General features: G+C 24.6%; 1 protein-coding gene across 4 annotated transcripts; it reads right to left on the bottom strand.

Moving 5' to 3' along the window:
* Window positions 1–1,282: 1,282 nt before the first annotated feature.
* On the bottom strand, window positions 1,283–23,315 carry LOC126907088 (BTB/POZ domain-containing protein 3). 4 transcript variants are annotated; one of them, XM_050688124.1, is made up of 5 exons: window positions 23,113–23,315; window positions 4,942–5,214; window positions 4,728–4,875; window positions 4,414–4,630; window positions 1,283–3,143 (listed from the first exon to the last, which is right to left on the bottom strand). In XM_050688124.1, the coding sequence occupies exons 1-5, from the start codon at window positions 23,138–23,140 to the stop codon at window positions 2,307–2,309; spliced, it is 1,503 nt and encodes a 500-aa protein (XP_050544081.1). In that variant the 5' UTR covers window positions 23,141–23,315; the 3' UTR covers window positions 1,283–2,306. The 4 variants fall into 4 exon arrangements, with proteins under 4 accessions (XP_050544081.1, XP_050544079.1, XP_050544082.1 ...); XM_050688122.1 differs by lacking the exon at window positions 23,113–23,315 and adding an exon at window positions 16,912–17,350; XM_050688125.1 differs by lacking the exon at window positions 23,113–23,315 and adding an exon at window positions 16,726–16,839.
* Window positions 23,316–24,351: the final 1,036 nt, after the last annotated feature.

The raw sequence follows: 24,351 nt of genomic DNA, 5'->3' as shown, positions 1-24,351 counted from the left end.
GATTATATTCATCATTTAAATGTTGTATTATTTACATATAGCACATCACATTTAGCAACAGGTTACAGTCCAGCTGAACTATTCATTGGAAGACGTTTGAATACATCTTTAGATTTATTGAACAATGATTTAAGTGTTATTATGGACAAGAATGCATTCAAGATGAAATCTTACCATGATGCACATAAATCCAACTACTGTTTTGTCCAGAAGAGGACTATCTTATAAAGTTAATACCGATGATATTCAACGTGTTCATGCTGATCATTTAAAACAACAAGTTCTTAGAGAAGACGCCTTTGTCACACCACAAATAAAGGAAGAAAACAATGTTGTCTCAAATATGGAGAAGGAAGACATCACTATCACATCAGATGTAGAAAAGGAACATACCACTGACACTCTAGAGTAAGAAATAGAATACCTCACTGACACCCAAGAAAAAGAATCAGCAAGTAGTAATTTTAAGAGTTATGACAGATTCTACTTTGAATGAAGAAACCAAAGGAAGAAAATCTAATAGAGTTATTAAAAAACGGTAGCACAGTGAGGTCGAGGCACAGTGTGGACGAGGCATAGATGGGACAAGTATAGATGATATCTGACAGTGATTAAAATCACTATAAGAAACGCTTCGATGCAAATCTATAGATAGTGTTTAATTTTAAGAATTAGGTGGATTTTTCAAAAGCAAAATTCTAAATCAAAAACTAAATAAAAAGAATTAAAGAAAAATTGCAAAAAATCAATACCACAGGCAATTTATTATTATTTGACTAACACAAAAAAAAAAAAAAATAAACACATCATGGTAAAATTAATACCTTCTCAGATTTTCATCAAAGCTAAAACCTAATAAATTTCATGAATAATTTGACTATTAAAACTCAATTTATAATTGATATGTGTTATATTTATAGATTTGTCTTAAATATTGTTAAATTTTTTTTATTTATGGGGAGTAGTGTTACACATTTCACCCGTTATCATCGGGTAATCAAAAGTTATATAAGTTGTCATGTTACATTCTATTTTAAAATATATGTAATACACGTTTATGTTTCTTAATAAAACACAAAAAGGTATCTTTTTACCCATAATACACAAACATAAAATATTAACTAGAGCTAACTTTATAATAACATTAATTGTTCTATGCCCTAAATTTAATTACTGGGGGTAATTATTTTTTATGTCATACTCATATTATCTAGTGAATAAGATAATGTATAAATTTTAGGATGATAGGTGTTGTATTTTATTATTAAAAAAATTATAAGTATACAAACAATTTTATATATTTAAAAATATAAAATATGATGTAATGTCCCCTATCACAGTCTACCAACAAAATAAATGAATAATTTACCTAAAACAAACGCTACATATTTAAAATATTATAAAATAAATAATTATTACTCAATATTAAATTTACTTTACAATAGGTAAATTACATATTAAAAATAAGTATATATTTTTATTAATGTGAAATTAACTTATAGTAAAATTAGATAATTTTAGAAATAGTTTTAAAACTAATTTTGTCAAGCAAAAATTATTTAAAAAATTTAATAAAGAAAAATATAGTATGATTTTTAAAATTATATTGTAGGCAATAACGAAAGTTCAGAATATAGTTAAAATTATTTTGTAACCTAAAATAATATAAACCAATTTATTATTATAGTTTCATGATAAATAGGATAATTGCACAATATATTACTATTTTCATAAAAATAAATGAGAATAACTACAATATAAATTATACTAATTTATATTTCTAAAAATATAAGCATATATATATTTTATATTTACATATTAATATACATTGAGCATAATTAAGATTTATAATGTAGTAAAAGTTGGGTATAGATACAAATACACAAGAAAATATTGACTATAGAATAATCAGTAAAACTTTTTAACTAAATTGCAGGTTAATGTTCAATTGTTTACTCTTTAACTATTTTTTAATTATTTACATAGTTAGTATGAGATACTCAGTTTTACTTTAATTTAAGTAATTTAAACACAAAACAATAGTTACAAAATTCAAAATACTAGTCAAACATCATTATTATTATAAAACATTTACAGTAATAATGAATCTAATTTAATAAATTAAATACGTCAAACATTTTTAGGAAGGCTTCAAGATATATTCTGAGAAATAGATATGTAAATAAGAAGTATTAAAATAATAAATATTTATGGTTATGAAAATATAATTAAAAAAAAAAATCTAAGACTTGAGTAAAATACATTGTGAATGTGATTTGAGTTAACAATTTTAAACACAATAGATTTCAATGGTCATCACTAGCCGCAGGGCCATAAAATATAAGTTCAGGAATTTGCCCTCCTTGTACTCCAGTTCCATTGGTACTTTCAGAGGAACATTGAAATTGAAAAGTGACACATCCTGCATTTATTTCACTCAGTCCTTCTTGCCCAAAATAACTTAATTCTGCACCATCTAGTATAGCCGATGCAGTATAAAATAATTCCGGGTCTACCTGAACAGGATGATTAAAATGTACATGAAAAGTATTACTAGATCCATCAGAAAAAAATTTAGTATTATTTTCAGCGAGTATTCTGCCTAATCGTTTAAGCTCTATTTTAACATTGTAATCAGCTGCTCCAGTTGATGAGCCATATAAGCCAAAACCTACAATGAATACACGCCGATCAACACTAAATTGAATACTATCACAGCGACCACGGTATCGCCATTGATTACTACGATAAGCACATGACTGAAATCGATGGCAAGTTTGTGGTTTAAGTCCTATTCGAGGTTTAGTTGGGTAGGTTAATTGTGGTTTATTCGTTGCTGTAAAATAAAGAAATAAATCAACAGTCTCTTCTAAGGTGAGTAATCCTATCTGAGCAGGTCCATTAGCAAATTCTTCCAATGACATTGCTGGTAACCTGAGTAAATACAGTGCAGAATCTAATACTTGTCTTTTATTTGTTGGCGTTGGCTCAATTTCACGTCTATTACACTCTGCTGAGGCCCAGTTCATAGTTGCTTCCCATAGAACAGTTTCCTTACAGTTAATTGTTTCACGACCAAGTACACTTTGTAATGTATCAACATCAATATCAACAAAACCCTCTGAATATAATGCTATTTCTGCCTGTAGAAATAAATTTAGTTGTATTTATATTAAGTATAAGTTTTAATTTCAATTATTTTTTAACATTTATTTTCATATAACTATTGAGCTTGTTATTCGCCCTTACTAAGTATTGAACAAGGTATATTAATTATGGTCAAACTAGAAGCTGTTTAATCATATTTTTTTTTTTATAATTTAACTAATCATTTTAAAATTTTTGACAAGAGAATATAATTATGTTGTAAATATATATATATATATATTCATTACAATGAGATGGCCTAAATAATTTTAAATATTATAATTATTGTTATGATTGCATATAAAAGTATATATTTTAATTGTAATTTCTTTTTTTCTCCTAATTTTTTAGTTAAAAGCAACCACAAAAAAAAAAAAAAAATTCTAGATAAATGAAAAGAATGATAAGTATAACCGCATTACTTCAAAGTAGAAAATATGTAGTTTATCTATATATATTTTTTATATAGTGTAATAGTAGCATAAGAGTGTATAGACTTATTTTTCTCGTAGTATTTAGAAAAAATATAAGCCTAATACTTAAACATTACCCTTACTCGAGAATAACTTAAGGATTTTCAAGAAAGGATAAGCCCTTCAAATTGAAGATCGGAATATAAGATACAATTTTTTTTGGTAGGGGCTATAGCAATACTTTAATATCTTTCAATATCTTAATAAGATTTTATATCACAATAAATAAAATACTAAACATTTTTCAAGATTCAAGAAATTAAATTTTAAGTCTCCTCCATAAACTTAACTCAATTTAAATATATAAACAATATTTAATGTTTTAAAAATTTAAGATAACTTTATGAAGTTAAAAATTAATTTTTAAATTTATGATTGACTATATATGGTAAATTACCAATTGTTTATGTGTATTACACATAATATTTTGGTTAGTTGGATGGTTATATTATATTATCACTACAAAACAAATTTATTATAATAAACAATGCCGAAACTTAATTATAAATTGGCAATTTAAATGTAATGAACAAAAATAGTTAGAACTTTTATATATATTGCTAACTGGGACTAAAACAGTTAAAATTGCCTCTTCTATACCTCTACAAGATCTAGATCTGATAATAAAATGTATTCATATATTTTATTACGTTCCTTAAAAATTTACAATATTGCCTAAATACTGTTAATATAACCTGTATGCACACTTATAAGTATTAGGGTGCTACAAAAAAAAGTATTTTTTAACCACTGACTAAGCATATTATGAAAACTGAAACATTTAATAATTTACTTGAGCATCAATTACTTCCCAACATCTTTGCATTAGTTCAGGCTCCTCGAAAAGCCTTGACTGGCTGAGAAGCAGACATGAGTTTTTTGCTGTCAAACTAGTTTCTAGATAATTTACACAGGCCCTAGCTAAATGAGGTACTATATATTTTTTTGCAACATACAACGTGGCTAAAACTGTATCTGCTTCAAGTTGAATTTCATCACAGTACAAATACCTGAAAAGTATATATATATATAAATATTTATATATATAAGAGGTAAATTGAATAATTTACAAACTTTCATATGAATAAGTATAAATGTTAAATTAACCTTAAAAGCGTTAAAAAAGCAGTAGGTTCTACATCAGGAACATCAATCTCTTCTTTAGTATCTGCTAGTCCACCATAGAACATAGCATAAAAAACTGAACTCCCAGTTGCTAGAATATACTTATGTGATGGTATTCTCTGTATATTACCTTGAAAAATATTTAAAGAAATTTCTTTAGCTTAATAATCCATAACATATTAAATATAAGACTAACCTGGAGTTCCAACTATAAAATATATATCAGCCATTAGATCATTATTGAACATAGCAGCATTACGTTCACGAACAGTGGACTTTATAGCTTGCCAATTTGGATCTAATGTTAAATTAGAAACAGCAGCTGTTAGTAGCTGGGTAGTAACAGGAGATCCAACTGGAGACACTGGTGCGCTAGCTGGCTGAGTCACAGGTAAGAAAGTAGAATTTTCTCTTTGTGAAACATTTGAACTCGATTGTATCATTCCATATGTATTTGCACTAAGGGTATCTAAAACACAAAGTAATAAACTTTATTAATTAAAACTTATTTAGCAATAAAATAGCAAGTTTATTTGTTAAGAATAGCAAAATTTATTCTGTTTTGTTTCATAATTAAAAACTCATTCTTCATAATAATAGAAGGCATAAATTTACTAATTAGATACATTTAATTTTCTTTAAACATTCAAGAGGCATAACTATACAAATTTATTTTACATTAAAACATGCAAAAAAAGATGAAATAACTTTTATTACAACTTTGTGTCAAATTATGGGATACGTATGTTTTTTGCACTTAAGTATAAAAGTTTTTATGTAAAAAAAGAATATTTTCAAAAATAATTAATACATTTAGTTTTTGCATAAATGCCTTCAATTATTCTCACCATTAATCCATTGATTAGCTTGTGTTATTTCCTGTAATGTAGTTCGTTTATTTACAGGTTTATTACAGGCCTGGCTAACTTTATTATAAAAATTCGACATTATGATTACGAATGGATTATTATATTTAAAATAGGAAAAAACGAAATTATTTTTAGTCAAACTCAACACTTCTGAACACTTGACAAGGAAACCCTGTTTTGAATAGGTTGTTTAATAATTTAAATGATGGCATTTTATTATTAAAAAAAAAAAAATTAATTAAATAATAACAAAGTTTTGCAATTATAACTCATTATACTAAGACGGCCTAGAGTCCTATCAGACATAAGCTCAAAGATTAGTAATTAGTGTTACTAGTCCCACTTCTTATTACTAACTAGTATCATCAAAAAGCAGTCAATAGGTATTTTCAAATGTTTCCAACATTTTTTATTGAATTGCGCATCATCGAATATACAACAAGGGAACATTTGAATATCTAAATAAAAATCTAAACCCTTATTAAAAAAATTATAAAAATTAATCTAAAATGTCAATTTTGTGAAATGTACATTACCGATAAACTAAATGTATTTTAGAGAAGGCAACTTTGAACAAATATACATGACGTCACAAACTGGTGTACCATCTACGTCATGTATTTGCTCTTACCTTTTGAATTTCAATCGCGCATTATCTGAATATTATAACTAACTCGACCTAAAAATCTTATCAAACTACATCAGTAAAAATAATGGAAAAAAAGTAAGTTGATATAAGGGATGGTCTGTGAATTTTTTAACAATAAAAATTGAAGAACCTCTTTTATTTATAAAAAAGTACTCCCAATTTATTCAATAAAAAACTAAGCCAAGGCCATTGCAATAATAATTACAAAATATTTCTTACTACACCGCGTTGGCCTCTAAAGTTTGATGACCTAATAATAAAATACTGGTACATTTATTTTTATTAAATTTTGTGACGAATCAGTGTGTTGCTACAAAAATTTAACTTAAGATTTTATTTATTTATTTTTTTTTTATAATATAATAGTTGATAATCACATACATTTTAATTATTGTTAAGAAAAATTATTAAATTAAAATTCTGGAATTTTTTCTAAATTTATCAAAAAATAGAAGACTTTATGTATTATAGAGGTGACTTAGGTTTTCCCAAGTATGCACTTATGGGTTGATAATTTGCTCTTCAAATATATAATTCTACGATTTACTTTTTATTTTTTGAGATTTTTAATTAGCTTATCCAGAAACCTTCACAGTTTTTAAATGTACTAAAAAAAGTTTACAATTATATTAAATAAATTATGATATCGCTCATATTTTGGGAGGAATGACTCCTATAATCAGTTCGAGAACTAGACAACGCTGGGCTTAATGCATAAACGTTTAGGGATACTTTTTATTTTTTTAATAAAAACACTTTCTCATTTACGATAATGAAGCCTTTTTAAGCACGGGACCTTGGCGAGTGCATTGGAGGATTTGTCTTTCCATTGATTTTGCCTATAACCCTTCCACTAGATTAATTAATGTCGACGAATACCACAAATTAAGCCTCTATTTCTAATTTAGAAACAGAAGTCTCAAAATATTTTTAAAAAAGGCTATTTATGTGTTAAAAACAGTTATTAAATGTTACAGTATACACTTATTTCACTAAATTATTTTAAATGAAAATAATATTTCAAATATTAAAAATATAATTTAATTTAATGTGTTCGAAATCCACTCAATATTCGAATTAGTGTTATGTAAATATGAATAAGTTTATAAGAAAGTGTAGGGGTTATTAAATTTTAAAAAACATAATAATATTTAGAATAAAATAAAATTCCTTAAAATATTACGTATTATTTATACTAAATTTTGCTATCTATTTTTATCTTCTAATATTTAATGAAAAATTTTAAACTTTTCTATTGCTAGATCACTTTTTTTTAATTTCGCTGTAAAGATAAGAAGGTATTAGTTTTACTATGAAATATATTTTTAATGTCTGTCTGAAAATTATAAGCTCATACTCAGTCGATTTCAATAATTAGTACGCAAAAAGACTAGATTTTAATCTAGTTAACCTACTGTCACTGAAAATTGAAAAAACCTCCTCTAATTAAAAAATGTAGAATAATGTCTCATAATTACAATATTGTAAAAAATGGCATTTTTCATATTTTTTTCTGTATTTAAAAACTGCTATAACTTTTTTAAGTACTAATCCTATTGTAATTTTAATACCATGATAATTTTTTGGTATGATTTTTGTTTGGGGTCACAGCTCCTATGATGATTTTTATCAAAAAAGTTTTTCATCTTCTTCATAGAAAATTAATTTGACCATCATTGCAAAATTCTATTATAGTACAGGTTTCAGGAGCTTAATACAATTTCGACGAAAGAAACGTATTTACAGGAAAGGTTTTAAAAAAGAACATCCACGCATATGAAAACATTTTTTCAACTCAATTTTTGTAAATATTTTGAAATTACTATTATTGTTGAAATGTATTTTTTAGTTATCGAAAATTAGATTATATCATGTGTTTAACGAAAATGCTTTTTAAAATTTTTATAAAAGCTAAATAGTTAATTTGATGATATTTTTTATGTTGTATCTTCATAAAAACGTGCACAAAAGTATATATATAAATGAATCATTCATTATTGATGAATGTGTTAATGCATTAAATTCTAAACGTGAGAAAGTAGTAGGTCAGTCGTGTAAATAACATGAATAACGATTATTACTTATCTTTTAAGTGTTTATGTCATTTATTTATCTTACATAATTATATTAAGGACAAAAATGAATATAATTAACGGCTATTATGAAAACAGATTAAAAATAACTTTGAGCTCTACTGAATTAAATATATTTTAAGTATTTTTATTTATAATAGTCCATTTAAATTTTAATATTGAATGATAGTTATTCAAATTGATTTAATAATTCTTTGATTTCAATTTAGCAGTTCTCGAGATAAGTACAATTTAAATATCAAGCCCCTTAAATCTGTACAACAGTATACTTGTGCAAAGGTGGTCAAATTTATTTGCTATTATTAAATATCGGAATAAAAATATTAGATTGTAGAAAGCATTAAATATTTTAAAAATAAGAAATAATTACGGAGTATTTGGAGTTATGTACATTATATTTTATTTTGATAATTTTATGGTTCAAAACCAATAGAAAATAAACAATTTATATACGAGTCTACATTGATTAAAATTATCATTAAAAAATGTATAATCAAAATAAAAACTTAAACTTAATGGGCTTAATTCACTGCAATAAAATATTGCATAAAATTGTACTATGTATTCATTTAAAATAATAGTGTCTTTTTAAAAATTAATTATTTCGAAATTACTCAATTAAGACATTTTTACTACTCATTGACAAAATCTATTAAACGAAATAATTTTTTTAAGTAAAATCATAGAATTTAACTTTGAGTAATTGTCTCGAGTTATCACAATTATTATGGCTAATACCATAATCTGTTTTTTTTTTTAAAAATACGAGATTTTTAGTACAACAATATTTCTTATTTAAAATTATACATGTTTATAATATTAATTTAAAACTAAAAAATATTTTACTTGAAAAGCCACAAAAATTATAAAAAAAATCGAGTTCACATATTTCAGAAACAATATTACCATTATCCCCCTCATACACATACTGATACCCCGACCGAAATATATTCCTTTATATATCCGTAATGACTTTATAATTAATACTATTAACCTAATTAAAACATAAANGTAATGACTTTATAATTAATACTATTAACCTAATTAAAACATAAATAATTATAAAGTACTTAATATGAGGAAGAAAATAGAAACATTTAAAAATAAAAATAATTTATTAATTGGGATCTTAGGCCATTGCAAATTATGAAATTTATGTAACATGAAACAATTTGACAATTGACTAGTTGATAACGTCACTAAATGATAACGTTACTATGGGTATATAAGGGAGTAGTTTTTGTACTTTAGTTTTCAGTACGTGTTTGGTGCTGATGATGGTAAAAATCCCTGATGTATGATAGGCGATTTTTTTTATAAAGTAGTTTTTCCTTTTAAATTAATATTTTAAATATACTTCTAATTTTAAGGAATATGTGATATAAGTAGCCATAAATGATCCATTATTATTATGTAACAATATGCCACAAATATAAAATTGTTTCATAGTATGTTATACCATGATTTAATTATTTTTCTGTAGACATTTTTTTATTAATATATGATTAATAATCTAAAGTAGGAGGATTTTTAAAATACAAATAATCACATCAAAAAAATGTTTGACAATGTTTATAAACTTAAGTCTTTAAACATAAAATTAAATTAGAACTAAAAACACAGAACTACAGAGTGATGTATTTATCATGAATCACATAACTAATCGAAAAACAAAAATAATATTGGGATTATTTGTTTTTTTTGATAAATGTTTTTCTAAATTTATAAAGTATTTTTTTATCTTTATTTCTGATCTATCGTAAGGATGATAATTTTATATTTTCAATAGACATTATACATAATTAACTAGCTTGTTTGATTGATAATGGTTCAATTAATAAAATTACTGATCTTTAACAATTTTGGATCAGTATTTCGAGAATTATTAACATTTTAGAGTGTTGGCTGGAGGTGAGACACTGGTGTTGTTATTTTTATCAAAAGTCATTTCTCGAACATACTCCCTCCTTATCTAGATTATACATAAAAATGTCAATAACTTTCGAAAAACTGGTCAAAAAATTGTTATTGACTAGTCAATAACATCTTAATTAGATCACTATCATCTATTAATTAAGCTAATTACGTATGTTACTATTTTAATAAATATGAAAGGACAATTTTTGTTTTCGAATTAAAGTACATAAGATAAATGTAAACAAACTTCTTGTTTGCTTTATCTTTTTTTATAAAACAGTTTCAGAAATGTGTTTCTTTTATGGAGTTCAAATATTTCCAAACTACATGATAACCAGTAGTATTTTGAGAAAAATACGGGGGTTACGTTTATACAGGGTGTTCAGTAAATCAGGAAACGGGTATCTATTGTTCTCATTGTTACAAACAATGAGAACAATAGATACCCGTTTCCTGACTTACTGAACACCCTGTATACAAACTAGGGTTGTTAAGAAACCATTAAAAAAAACCTGTTTAAACACATAAGTAAACCAGTTTAAAATGTCCCATAAAATCAATGTAAATTTAAAATATTTAGTTTAAGAACTCTATACAGATATTTGTCTCGAAAAAAAATGACTAAATATTAATTTACCATACGAGAATTAAAGCTTGATCGATTCGACTATTTACTATGATATAACATTTGTCAATAAGTTAAGCCGAGTAACAAAAACAATAGTTGCTTATCACCCCACAAAATGAACTTTTTTACGAATACGCCACTAATGATAACAATACGACTGAGTTATAAAGTTACATTGCCAAATATGCCCTTGGATATTTTTCGTGTATCCTGGCGACCGTCCAAAGCTTTTACACGTGTCGTGGTTTAATTAATATTGGTCTAGTCGATAAACATTAACAGTGAAAGGATTTTGATAATTTACTACGTTGGTACGGTTAGGTGTTAAAATTTGGTAACTGCTTGACGACAACGTAGCTGAATAATAAGCCATTTTATTCGTCATTGAATAATTCAGCGTGGGTGTCTAAGTTATTGCGATATAATTGTTTTGAGAACAAATAATTGTTTCATGTCTGTATGTGACAGCTTACATAGTTTGCTAATGCAATACAAATTAATGCACTGCTTAGTAAAACTACCCTTACTATGTGTGATTACTATCGCACAATATTATTCACATTTATTTATAATTCTAAATTGTTTTCTTTGTTTGTTGTTATTACTATTAGTGTTATTTTTATTTATTATTGTTATTATATTCTTCTCTTCGTCAATGCAGAATGTAGTGTAATATAAGCTTCAAATTAAAGATTTTTAGCTATAATAATAAAAATTTACAGAAAGCTAAAACAAAATACCTTTACATAATTGTTGTTATCATGATATCTACAATTAATGTATTCGTAAATAAATATGTTTTATAGAATTTTGAATATTAAAAAAAAAAAAGAGAACTCAACAATTTGTAACCATTTTTGCACTTGGTGAGTACTCAGAGGTTAGTACCATAAAATTCCAAGGAAATTTTTAAAACTAACAGGAAACAGGTTTCTATATTCTCATTGTTTGAAATAACTGACCTGTTTCTTTACTTACTGAACACTCTGTATAGGTTTCAATGTGTTTAACTCGCTACTTGTTTAAAAGCATAATTTTATTAAAAATATTATTTAAACTTCTGATGTACAGTTTTTAAAAATTAAGAAGTATCCTCAAAAGGTAACTGATATCACTAAATTTTTTATAATTGCTGTGATTGAAATTCTGACGATTCATGAAAAGTTAATGGCACTTACATAAATGGGTAATTATTTAAGAATTTGAAATGTAAAATAATAACTTCCAATTATCCTTAGATAATTCTTAATAGGTGACTACATAACTAAAAACCCAATTAATTCCAAACCTTGTAAAATCATGACCTGCACATAAGTCAAACTACTTAAGTTGGAAATCTATTGTGATTTGTTCGCTATCGATGGTCACTTGGTCATAATTATGTAATGATTTTAGTTAATTATTTTTTACGAAATTTGACATTAGCTTAAGTACATTTTTTATAAAAGTAAAAAAATTTTAAAAAATCTTAATTTTTTCTCGAATAATTGATTAAAAAAATCAATTAAAAAAAATTTTGTTAATAAATTATACAATTATTGTTTGAAAATGTTATTTATGACTTCCGTATTTGATATTGTACATTGCTGGGTTCGTTATAATTAAGTATTAATTAATTTAAGTCTATCTTACGTTTAAAAATTTTTGTAGGGATTTAAAAAATAATAATTTCTTAATATACATTTAAATATCAATTTATTTAATTTGCGCCAGTTGTCTCAAGTACAGTAATAATGGGTAAAATACTCTTTCTGTTAATTTCAGAACTAGTTTAAATATTTAGATATTTGGATATAAATAGACTTAAAACTATATTTTAAGCTTAGGTAACTCTCACGTGACTTATCCATGAACGCCTCTGCGACATGACAAATCGGAACATTGCCTCAACATTCAATTGTTTTAATTTCGAGTGAAACTGAGAAGGTATTAGTTTTACATTGATATGTTTTTTTACGCCTGTCTATGAAAATTCTCAGCTTACACTTGGCCGAATTTAATGGTCTTACAATTAGTGTAAAATTACAAATACACAAATTGTGAAATTTGAAAAATTCGCTTCAAATCTTTTTTTCATGATAACTATGTCAATCATTGTCAGATATCATGTATACTTGTCTTAATTTGGCCGTGACTACTATACTAGGTTTTTTTATTTAACAATTCTTTAAAGCACCTACTAATATCATTAAAAGTTGTTTAATTTAATTTAATTTAAAATATTACACATCGAAGAATTGATAATAATAATAATGAAAAAACANTTTTATTAATTAAAATATTACACATCGAAGAATTGATAATAATAATAATGAAAAAACAAAAATAAAAATTAGTGTTAATGAATAGCCAATGAAAATCAATTTTGAGTGCAAGACAATAATGAGACCTAACATTTCAAATAAAATTTTACTTACTGTGGTTATTCTTCAGATATTGTAATAAAAAAAATGTATAAATTAAATTTTTCCGTACGTTAAATATTTATAACGTAACACAACGATTTTATAAACTTAAATATATATTAGTAAAATTATGCATTATTATTTTTTCATTTAACATTTTTTTTTTTTTTATATAATTGGCTATTTCGGAATTTTTCTATAAAGCGTTTGTCTAATGTTCAAAAATCAAGTTTATGTTTATATCTAAAAGCGAACTTGAACATATTAATAATAATTTTTTTTTTAAATAATAATACAGAATATCAAACGAGTCTATAAAATTATAATTTCTTATTTTTAAATGTAATATTTTCCAACGATTTCACGTTAAATCACTTCATTAAGTATGAATCTAATTGTAAATTATTCATATACTGATTCTATTTGAATTACATAAAATTCCAAGCCGCGCTACAAAAAATAAATTATAGTAATTTTACATGTCTCATTTTTAAAATATTATCAATGAGCATTTCAAATTAAAAAATTCTAACTATATTTAGTGACATAGAACTGATTCTAAAAAAAATTGTTAAAGATTCTTCTTAAACGCACTTAATTGTAAATATAATTTACATTTAATTCTAAGGAAGTATTCTTATAGATATCTTTTCATTTAATTCATGACAATACTACTTATCAATTTAGAGTGGAAATTATTTATTTTATTTTATTATTATAAAGCTCCTAATGTTATGTTAGTTCTTATAAGCTCCATACTTATGATATCAACTATTAATATTTATGTTCTACCATAAAATAATATTTTTTATGGTAAAAATATTTTAACTTAATTAAAATTTTATTACCACTAATTATTTACAAATTAAATTAAATTTTTGTTTAAAAATGTAGTAATTATAAAATTTATCTTATTAACATTAACTAAAATTGGCATTTTTTTTCATTTGGAAAATAAACCACTTTTAAGCATCTATTCTATTTATTTATAACTAGGGTTTATATTAGAAAATAATTATTGTTTTTCGTTATGGAAAGTAATAATATCAATTAAATATTTTAATAAAATATTGTAGTATCAATAACTATAACGTTGTTCTATTTTTGTATTAAATGTTTTCAGATATTTTAATGTTATTCCACTTTTACATATCATCACCTTAAAATTAGTAGGATCCAACTTTATTTTTGAAAAAAAATTTTTTTGATAAATATTTAAAAATGTTAATTACGCATCTTATAAAGCCCTAATTGAAGTCATTACATTCATTATATAGCACAATATCTTAAACAAAAAATTTAAAGTTCCATATGAAATTTTGTCTTCATATATATATTTTTTAAATTTATTTTTAATAATGATAATTTTATTTATAAAATGGTCTAATTATAAATCATCGATTTTGCATTGAAACCTTTCATTCTCAGCTGATGATATTTTATTTTTTATTAGTCGTATGATATCAGTTATTATTTTATATCTTTTTATGTAAATTGAATTCAAACACAATTTTAAGTTTTTTAAAATCTTATGACGTATTGTTTTTGAAAAACAAATATTTGACAAAGTAAATCGCGAGACATTCTCATGCTTTGAAAACATTTAATTTTAGGTAATTAATGAAATTTCAAAATTTAACAATAATATTTTTCTAACGTTATATTACGTTTAATGATAAAAATAATATTATTAAAACGTTGTAAAAATTATGATTTAAAAATTATTTAATGTTATAATATTGTAATGTTTCTTATATTTAATTGTGGTGTATTGCATTTTTTGATATTTGCTTTTCTTTTTTTTATATACTTTTCATTTTTAACGTCAAAATTATACTATTATTATTATTATTATTTAAGCCCTAATTATAATTAAAACGAATTCCCTGACACAATACATTGTTGTTAATAAGGTGATCAGAGAAATTTTAGTATTCAAAAATACAGTTCGGTAAAAATATGTTCCCTTAATAAAAATTGGATATTATAAAGACCTTAAAATATCGCGAAAAAATGTACGGGTTGAAGTAAATTCTAGTTAATTCATTTTATTTACTTCATATACGGCTAATAATTTAAAAAATTGCTCATTATATTAAGTATTAATGTATTAGCTTCGATGCTATGCTGAGAATGTATTTATATATCTAATTATTTTAACATTGCGTTATAAATATTAAGTATAAGTACAATAAGATGTCGTGACTCAGTGCATATGTATTGGTGTTTGATTAGGTTGCATTAGTCTATGACATTTTCCCATCCTCTCTACTACAAGCTTAGCTTGTATCTTACTTATATTTATATTAATTTAATTTAAATATAATAATAATCATATAATTAATTTTTATAAAAGCTCAATATCTACTAATTGTATAAATAATAATATTTAATAAAGTTAAACAACTTGAGATAAAAATTTTACCGAAGCAATCAAATAATATTTCTGAGATACATTTCCAGGATTTTTCCTAATTAACATTTTTATTTTATACGCTCAATCTTAAGTTAAGAATAGTTAAAATTTACTACAGTAATAAATAACAAGTCAAATTATTATCATCGAGTAAGAACATTTAAGATTGATTTTTGCCGTTGATAAATAAACGTTGGCTAAAAAATGAAAATTGGGACTGAAGGTTTTATTATATGGTTTTTTTAAGAAGATTCCGATTTAGACATTGGTGTGTCCAGAATAACGTATACAAGAAAAAAAAATGTCAAAAATGACGTATGACTTTAATAGTAGCAAAGATTAGAAACGAACTATAATTGTAGTCAAATTAAATGTTTTAAATATTATACAAAAATTTCCTACAGCAGTTACTTACATTAATGCAAATTTTCAGAAAATTCAAATTCAAACTTAATGAATAAATATTTTTTATTAGCCGGACAAAATACCCGATAAATTCACCTCAACTTAAATTTTAAAAACGAATTGCAACCATTGAATAATTTATAAATACAAATATTTATTGTACGTTTGTTTTTACTTCCGAATAAATCTTAATATTTCAATACTTATGCATTATTAATTTTTCCTGTTGTACAAAAACTTCCATTCGAGTATAATTTTTACTTGGTTGAAAATAATAATGAGTATTACTATTAGATTAAGAGAATTTGTCAAGTTTTTTTGTTAAATTTTAATTTAATATATACAATAGGAATTAGGTCAAAAACAGAATGGAATCTGTCAAGAAAATGTCACAACAATGAAAACGAACGAAGGCAATAAATGTAAACAACATTACTACTTTGGGCGAACGACCTTATCGAGCGAGTTTTAAGTGCTCTGTTATGGCGAAAGTGTGATTTGCTCAGAGAATCCATTGTGCAAGATTCGTTGTAAACTTTTGCAAATTATTATAATTTCCGAATTTTTAGTACTATTTGTAAATGACGATAAAACGTACCTAACGTTAGTTTATGTAACCTCTTTTCTTTTTTACAAAAAGAAAACTAGACCAACTGACTAAATAACTGCTGCTACACAACAAAGAAAATATATGTTGGACTTCCGCGTTTTTTACTAATTTGGTGGCAATAGCGAATCGATTGTCACGCTGTCAGTAACAACAGAAATATTATTTGGCATGTACCTCTGATAACGGTGCCGGTGCACTGATACGGTCGTCCGGTGAACATATCAAAAAAGTTAGAGTAGTAGTCTTCGTTTTGGTCCTCGTCGTCGTCTTCTTCCATGCCCCGATGTTGATCGTTTTCTGGTTGTCCCGGCAAATCGGCGTCATTGACAGAGGACGACGACGACAGTCTCCTGTTGGTTGAGCTGTCGTTACAGTCGTTGGTTTGTGAAGGATCCTGTCTCTCGAATAGACCGTCCAATACATCCACGCTCTGAACGACTGGTTCGTGTACGTGAACCGTTATCAAATGCACGCACTTGTACAATAAGAACCAAACGTCCGGCTGAGTGGTCAGACACCGTATAATGTACCGGCTCAATTTTAAAATTACCGATGTACGTCTAGCCGGCTGCATGTCACCCGGGCACGCATCACAACGCGATTGACGTCGCCGTTATCGTCGCTTACTCCTTCGCCGCTATCGCCACTTGATTCTCAAGGCAGACTGGTCCCCTCCAAACTAATAGGCCGTTAGACAATCTTATGTAATTTTACGGGGTGGCGATGGAAGTAAATGCGTTCTGAAAAAACAGCAGTTCGAATTTTCCACGATATAGTAATTCTTGACCTCGAAAATTAAGTTTTGTTAATGTTTTCTTGACTTTAAAAATATGAAAATAATAACACGGTATAGAAAATTTTTTTTTTTTTTAAGTTAAATAGGTTTATGTTTGACAAAAGCTTGTTAAACATCCATCGGCATTTATAAAAGAAGCGTAATTTGAAGGGTTAATGTGATTGCTCTCTTCTTAAAATGAAAAACCGGTTATAGTAGCGATCCAATTGAACAATTGATAATAATAAAATAGTGAAATTTTATATAGAATCAAAATTTAATAAACCCTAACCAAAATATCCAATTGTATCCCTTGATATTTCTACATAGAACTAATTAGTTATATTATTAACTGATTGAAAATAAAAATTTCAATTTGAATTTAGTTAACAATTGATTAATTTTAGTATCTTCATTTTTTGTGATCTATTTTTTTTTCTATAACGACTATATATAAATTAAATTTTTTCTTCAACACATATCGATAATCTTGAAAATATGTTCAAATTGTGAGTGTTAAATTGAAAAAAATCTGTTTACATTTTTATTTTTTACGTATAAAATACATTTTCTTATTATATTATTCAAAAAAACTTTGAAACCGCTAATTTTTTGGATTTTTCTTGCAAAAATTATTAATGAGTTAATGACAACTTTAAAACAAGTGCTTGTAACCCAATAAATTATTATTGTAAAATTGTTATCGACCCATTAAAAATATTTACAAGAAAAGTGGAATAACTAGGAAAAGTAGTAGTTATTAAAACGTGGCTTTTTATTCAATTCTTTGCTTTCACTATTTGTTTTTAATTTCATAGAATATGTAAAACATAAAAGAAAATTGTATTGGATTTTTCTTTATTCTAGTTTATATAAATGCTTTATTTCTCAAAAATATAATACGTCATTAAATTACATATATTTATTAATTTTTAAGATATAATTTTATTAGATTTCTATTAATTTAGCGAATCTAAACACTAAAAATATTAGTAAGAATAATTTTTTTTTTAATCTATAGCATTTTTGTAAAAAACTTTGTTAAAATTTTAGAAAAATGTTTTTTTAACATACATTTTTGAATATATTTTATTAAGGCGTAGCAGTGCTGGCATTAGATACTGTGGATTCGATACAAAAACGTTTTTTCAAGACCTTTTTCATAAAACTTTAGTAAGAGAAACCTTTTTTTTGTTTTTTGTTTATACATATGACACCTTCTAAAGCGCAGGGTCCTAAGCAAATGCTTTAGTTGCTTTTCTCTTCCTATATATATAATTTTCAATGTTTTAACTATTTGTTCTCTATTTTATAATAAGTGAAATTTTATGTTGTAAATGATATATGATAAAAAAAAGTGTTTTGTATATGTTATAAAATTATATCATAACACACTTCTAGAATGGAGAAGTGTCATCGTGTTATAATATTAAGGATAATATTTATAGGATTATTTTTTGTGAAATAGTGACAAATTAAAACGTCTTCAATATATAGACGACCCATATATCTTAGAACACATTCCTTAGAGTGTAAGTATTTGGTAAGAATTTGATTGCGTATTTTCATTGCGCTGAGTTTTTCCATTCTATATATTATATGAAACTATAAGAAGGTCATTCAATTTAAATCTTACAAATATATGTAAATAAAAATTATACTTGTATATTCGGTATTAAAGTAAATATTTTTGTAATTGGTATTGAATTTGCATATGATAAATTCATTTAAATTTTGGTGTTAATAAATCGATTTGTGTATATTTATCTAAAGCAACTTTATTTAAATGCAATTACTTACTCAATTAAATATGATGTAAATGTTTATAATTTTTTTTTATTATTAAAAAAGAGTCATCGGCAGCTTTAACCATTAGCCTTAATACGTTTATAAAATTAAACTTCAGGATGTTTTAAAAATAATTGTATACTGTATTATTTATTTGTTTATAGTTTAATAGTTATGTAGATAATTGGTTATATATTTTTGAAGTTATAATTAATCATTACTTATTATTATGTACTGATAAACAGGTTTCGGAAAATTCTAATGGTTAATTTTCTTATAATTGTGAAATAGTTTATTATAATTTTATTTTGTCTGAATAATTTATAAAAATTAATAAAAAAGAAATCGATTTCCATTAAATTCAGCTAGATTTATAATACATGATTGATTGTTTTTTGTATATTTCTTTATAGTTTCTAGTTTATTCAACTTATAATTTCCTTTTTTATACTTCTGCAAATCCTTAATATGCATATTTTTAAAGTAAACTAGTAAAACTATCAAAAGAACTATTTAGAAATTAATGTATAAATACAATTACGTTGTTGAATAATTTTACAAAATAATGAATCAATGAAATTCTTTGTTAAGATGAGCAAATAAAGCTTAAAAGTTAAAAAATCATAATTCTTCTGATTTTTGTGTTTCCTCAGCCACAAAAGATAAGATACAATTATAATAATAAGTTAGACTATATATATTTTTCTATAATTTTTATTTTAAATTAATATTATGTATAATCAAGATTTATGTTTAACTACTTTTAAATCATATTTACACGTACTATTATAATTTAACTATTGTTTTATTTCAAAGAGATGTCTGAAGTTATTACAAAGTACTGATTTAATCAAGTTTAATGTTAGTTCTAAGTCACATTTATATGTATATTGTAAATGGGTTCGAACTAATTACAAATGTTATCACTATACAAACGATTGTATTCCAACTTGGGAGCCTAAAATTTAATTTTCCTTTATTGAAAATGTTTTTTACATAATAATAGATGTAATAATTTTTTTTTTTTTTTTTGAGGGGGTGATTACTTAACTCAGCTACTATGCTTTTACTTAAACTCCTCTCCTCCATTTAAAATATTCAACATTATAAAGGCCTTTTAAATAAATAATAACAATAATAATAGTCATACAAAACTAAATTTTATTAGGCCCTCAATTTGTTATAAAAATTCTGTTTCAGATATAAAAGTATTAATGTTTAACGAAAATTATATTTCAGGTTGTTTAGCTTTGAAGGAATGAAAACGATTTTTTTATTATATACAGGGTGATTTTTTTATCATAACCCACTCAATTACTTACAGAATAATAATAATTTAAACATTTTTTTTTATTATTATCTTTAGTTACACATTATTCTTGAATTATTAACTATGTAATACTTTTTAAGTTCATCCCTTATGCCTGGTAAGGGTGTCAACTTTGTTTTTTTAAATGGTAACTCATATTTTTAATTTAATAAAATGTTTGAGTTTTTAATTCAATAGTAAATGGCATTTGAATTTTTAATAAAACTTAATTTGTTTATTAGATATAAACATTTAAAGTTTCAAATTTTTGAGTTAATATATAGGTATAATACACAAGGGATTACAAATACAGGTAGCTAATTGGTTTTTTATGATATTGCTATCACAGTCACGGATTGTTTATTATCAATTATGACTATCAATAGATATACTTTTTGTATTGTCAGTTAGTGTATTTATAAACTCACAACAATGTACCTTACTATCATTGATAATAACAATGCTGTGTACCTGCTAATATCGATGTCATAAAAAACCAATTAGCTACCTGTATTTGTAATCCCTTGTGTATTATACCTATATATTAACTCAAAAATTTGAAACTTTAAATGTTTATATCTAATAAACAAATTAAGTTTTATTAAAAATTCAAATGCCATTTACTATTGAATTAAAAACTCAAACATTTTATTAAATTAAAAATATGTGTTACCATTTAAAAAAACAAAGTTGACACCCTTACCAGGCATAAGGGATGAACTTAAAAAGTATTACATAGTTAATAATTCAAGAATAATGTGTAACTAAAGATAATAATAAAAAAAAATGTTTAAATTATTATTATTCTGTAAGTAATTGAGTGGGTTATGATAAAAAAATCACCCTGTACAGTGCGATTCTTTCAACGCTAACAATTCAATGTCCCTTAAAATAATAATTTTTGTTACACATTTTTTTTGAATTATGTTAGTTTTTTATGTATCTCCATTAATATGCTATAAAATATTTTTCATGTTCATTTATTATATTTTTTAGATGTGTAATCTTAATTTATTTAAATAGTAACATACATATTTAACTAGCTTATAATATAGAAAACTATGTAAGCAAATGACTGGTCGATAATAACTTTTGAACCATTACATTGGATATTATAAGCATTAAAAAAATAACTGGAGGTGAAGCTTAGATGCTACATTTTTCACTATAATCATTTCTCAACTCCCCTCCCCAATAGGTAAAAAAATGTGAATATCTTCTAAATCATTCGTCTAAAAGTTATTATTAACCAGTCATTTTCTTAATTAGATCGTTTTTATTTTATAAGCTATTTGAGCATTAAAAGTATTAATTTTAGTATTAAAAAAATTAAGTTGAAACTCCTATAATATATTTGGAATAAATCTAAAAATTATATAATAACAGATAAATGGATTTACATGAGTAACTAAGAAACCCAAGAAACATTGTTGAAATAACTTATTATTTTATGAGAAATTGATTAGTTAGCATTAAAAGAATCACATTGTCCTATGATCAACTTGAAAGCAACTTTTTAATAAATGGAAAATTCCTTTTGATTCGTTTTATTTTATCACTTATATCAGTTGGGTTGAAACTTAGTTATGACTCAGTTTGAATACGAGATGTTGTACGATATCATATTATAATGTTAAATTACATTTATTTTACCTTAGGGATTATTACTCAAACTTTATTAATTGTGATTTGATACATATTAATTTAGAGCACAGAAATGGGTGTAAAATGCAATTAAAAATTACAATATGCTTCTATATTTGAAGCACTTGTGTAATGTATCCTTTATGCATTGTTTTTTCGTACAATTAAAAACTTATTTAATGTGGTTTCAGAAGTACATTAAGTATTTAATTCAAATGAAACATTTATACAAACATGATTTTCAAACACAAAAAGTCGGTTCTTTAATTAAATTTACTTGCTAGGTAAGATAGTTTTTAATTTAAGTGATATTTGTGATGACAAAGTATAACTTTATATTTTCCAGTAATTTTTCATTCTCCTTCATAGATTTTATAATATATTTATATATATAAATAAAAATGCATAAAGAATCTTGTAAACCTTGCATATTAACTATGTTAATTATAATGAAATTGAATAATTTGATACAAGTAATAAATAATTTTTCACATTTAATTATATTTGGTGCATTTTAAACAAAGACGAGTATCTTAAAACATAATCTAAAAAAACACTAATGCTTAATAAATTTAGGTTGTCTATAATAGAGTAGGAGTAATATATTATGGTTTTATCTATTTCTTTATATTTTATTAAAAATAAAAAAAGCGAGTTAACTTTAATTTAGTTATTGTAAATAACATTACAGTTTAATAATTTGAAAACGATATATAACAAGCTCGCATTCAAATATTTAATAATTTCAACTAATATAAATATTGTTTATTTTTATAACCTTCTTTTTAATTTAATCGAAAATTGTTTTATTAACAAATTAAGTGAAATATAAACATAAAAAATAAGACACGTGACTTACTTGAACAGTGTGGACAAGCTATTGTCATTTTTTGCTTAATATTTCTTTATATCAATGTTTTATCTGAATGTTTTATGTAACAAGTTTAATCATGATTATCATAAGTTTTGTCAATCATTTCGTAAAAATTCACGCATTTATTTTAATAATTTTGCTAAACAATTTTATGTTGCCTGTACAGAGGTGGCGTTTAGTTAACTGTGTTGTCAATTATACTGTACGGTGTAATTGGGTACGTTTGACCTAAAGCATACGGTCAATGGTATTAATCACATTGTCGTCATTCGTTTGTTTCATCAAACTAGCATTACTTATCAACAGTTTGTGATTGGTTTCAAGTGTACAGAACGATCCTGTTAACATTGACTGGCCTTATTAATCAGTGTGTTATGATACGCTCAAGAGCATCAAATGTTTTCAAATAATTGTTATGCTAATTTTTACCACAGTTTCTTGAATATGTTTTAATGGAAAACATGTGTTAGTTAAGTAATATTTTTTTGTTATTATTCATTTCAGATTTTGCTGTTTGAATTCTCCAAGAATTATTTTCAGCGGATTTTTTTACATTAATAAAAGTACGTTTTTCAAACGAGAGAATTTTTTTTTTAACTCTCTGTATACTTCCGGCTAATTGTATTTGAATTACAATTCGATTATACACTTTTAACGCCAATTGAGTTTTACTTATTACATTTTTTTTTTAATGCTCTGACAACTATTATATTATAAAACTGCAGTTGTAAAGTATTTTACTAAATTCCATTCAAGACTTTTTAATTCTTACTTTAATTCCGACGTCGATAGAATGGGTAAACGTTTTATAACTGTTGAGCTGAGTTGAATTGACAACATTTTATACGAAGAATTTTCTACTATACATTTATTGTTACTTAAAATAATTGAATACAGATTTATTAATTTTCATTGAATAATTAATTAATTGAATTAGATTAAGAGAATATTTTTCTGCTTATGATATCAACCGATATGTATTTAACGTTAACGTTTAATTAATCTAGTTATTAAGCATTGTCGTTTCGATTGTTATTTTTTTTTTAAACTATTTTTAACTTTTACATAGATTTTTTAATATAAGTTTAGAAATCTTACACTCGTCTACCTGTCTGTTAGTTACCAATACATATACACTATTTTAATCTTTAACTGTCATTACCATACAGAGTGATTGATTTATCATTGCCAACTAGATTTCCATTAGAATAATAAAGTTTTTTT

This window comes from Daktulosphaira vitifoliae, unplaced genomic scaffold, assembly GCF_025091365.1.
Source record: "Daktulosphaira vitifoliae isolate Bord-2020 unplaced genomic scaffold, ASM2509136v1 Scaffold_5, whole genome shotgun sequence".
Classification (NCBI taxonomy): Eukaryota; Metazoa; Arthropoda; class Insecta; order Hemiptera; family Phylloxeridae; genus Daktulosphaira; species Daktulosphaira vitifoliae.
This window is presented reverse-complemented; position numbering and strand designations above follow the sequence as displayed.

Bases quoted from the DNA above. Each gene is read 5' to 3' on its own strand.
- LOC126907088 (XM_050688122.1), bottom strand. From the start codon at position 17,311: ATGCAGCCGGCTAGACGTACATCGGTAATTTTAAAATTGAGCCGGTAC. The intron at 4,876-4,941 runs GTTAGTCTTATA...ATATTTTTCAAG, and splicing joins TTTTATAGTTGGAACTCCAG to GTAATATACAGAGAATACCA. The intron at 4,631-4,727 runs GTTAATTTAACA...TATACTTTTCAG, and splicing joins GCTTTTTTAACGCTTTTAAG to GTATTTGTACTGTGATGAAA.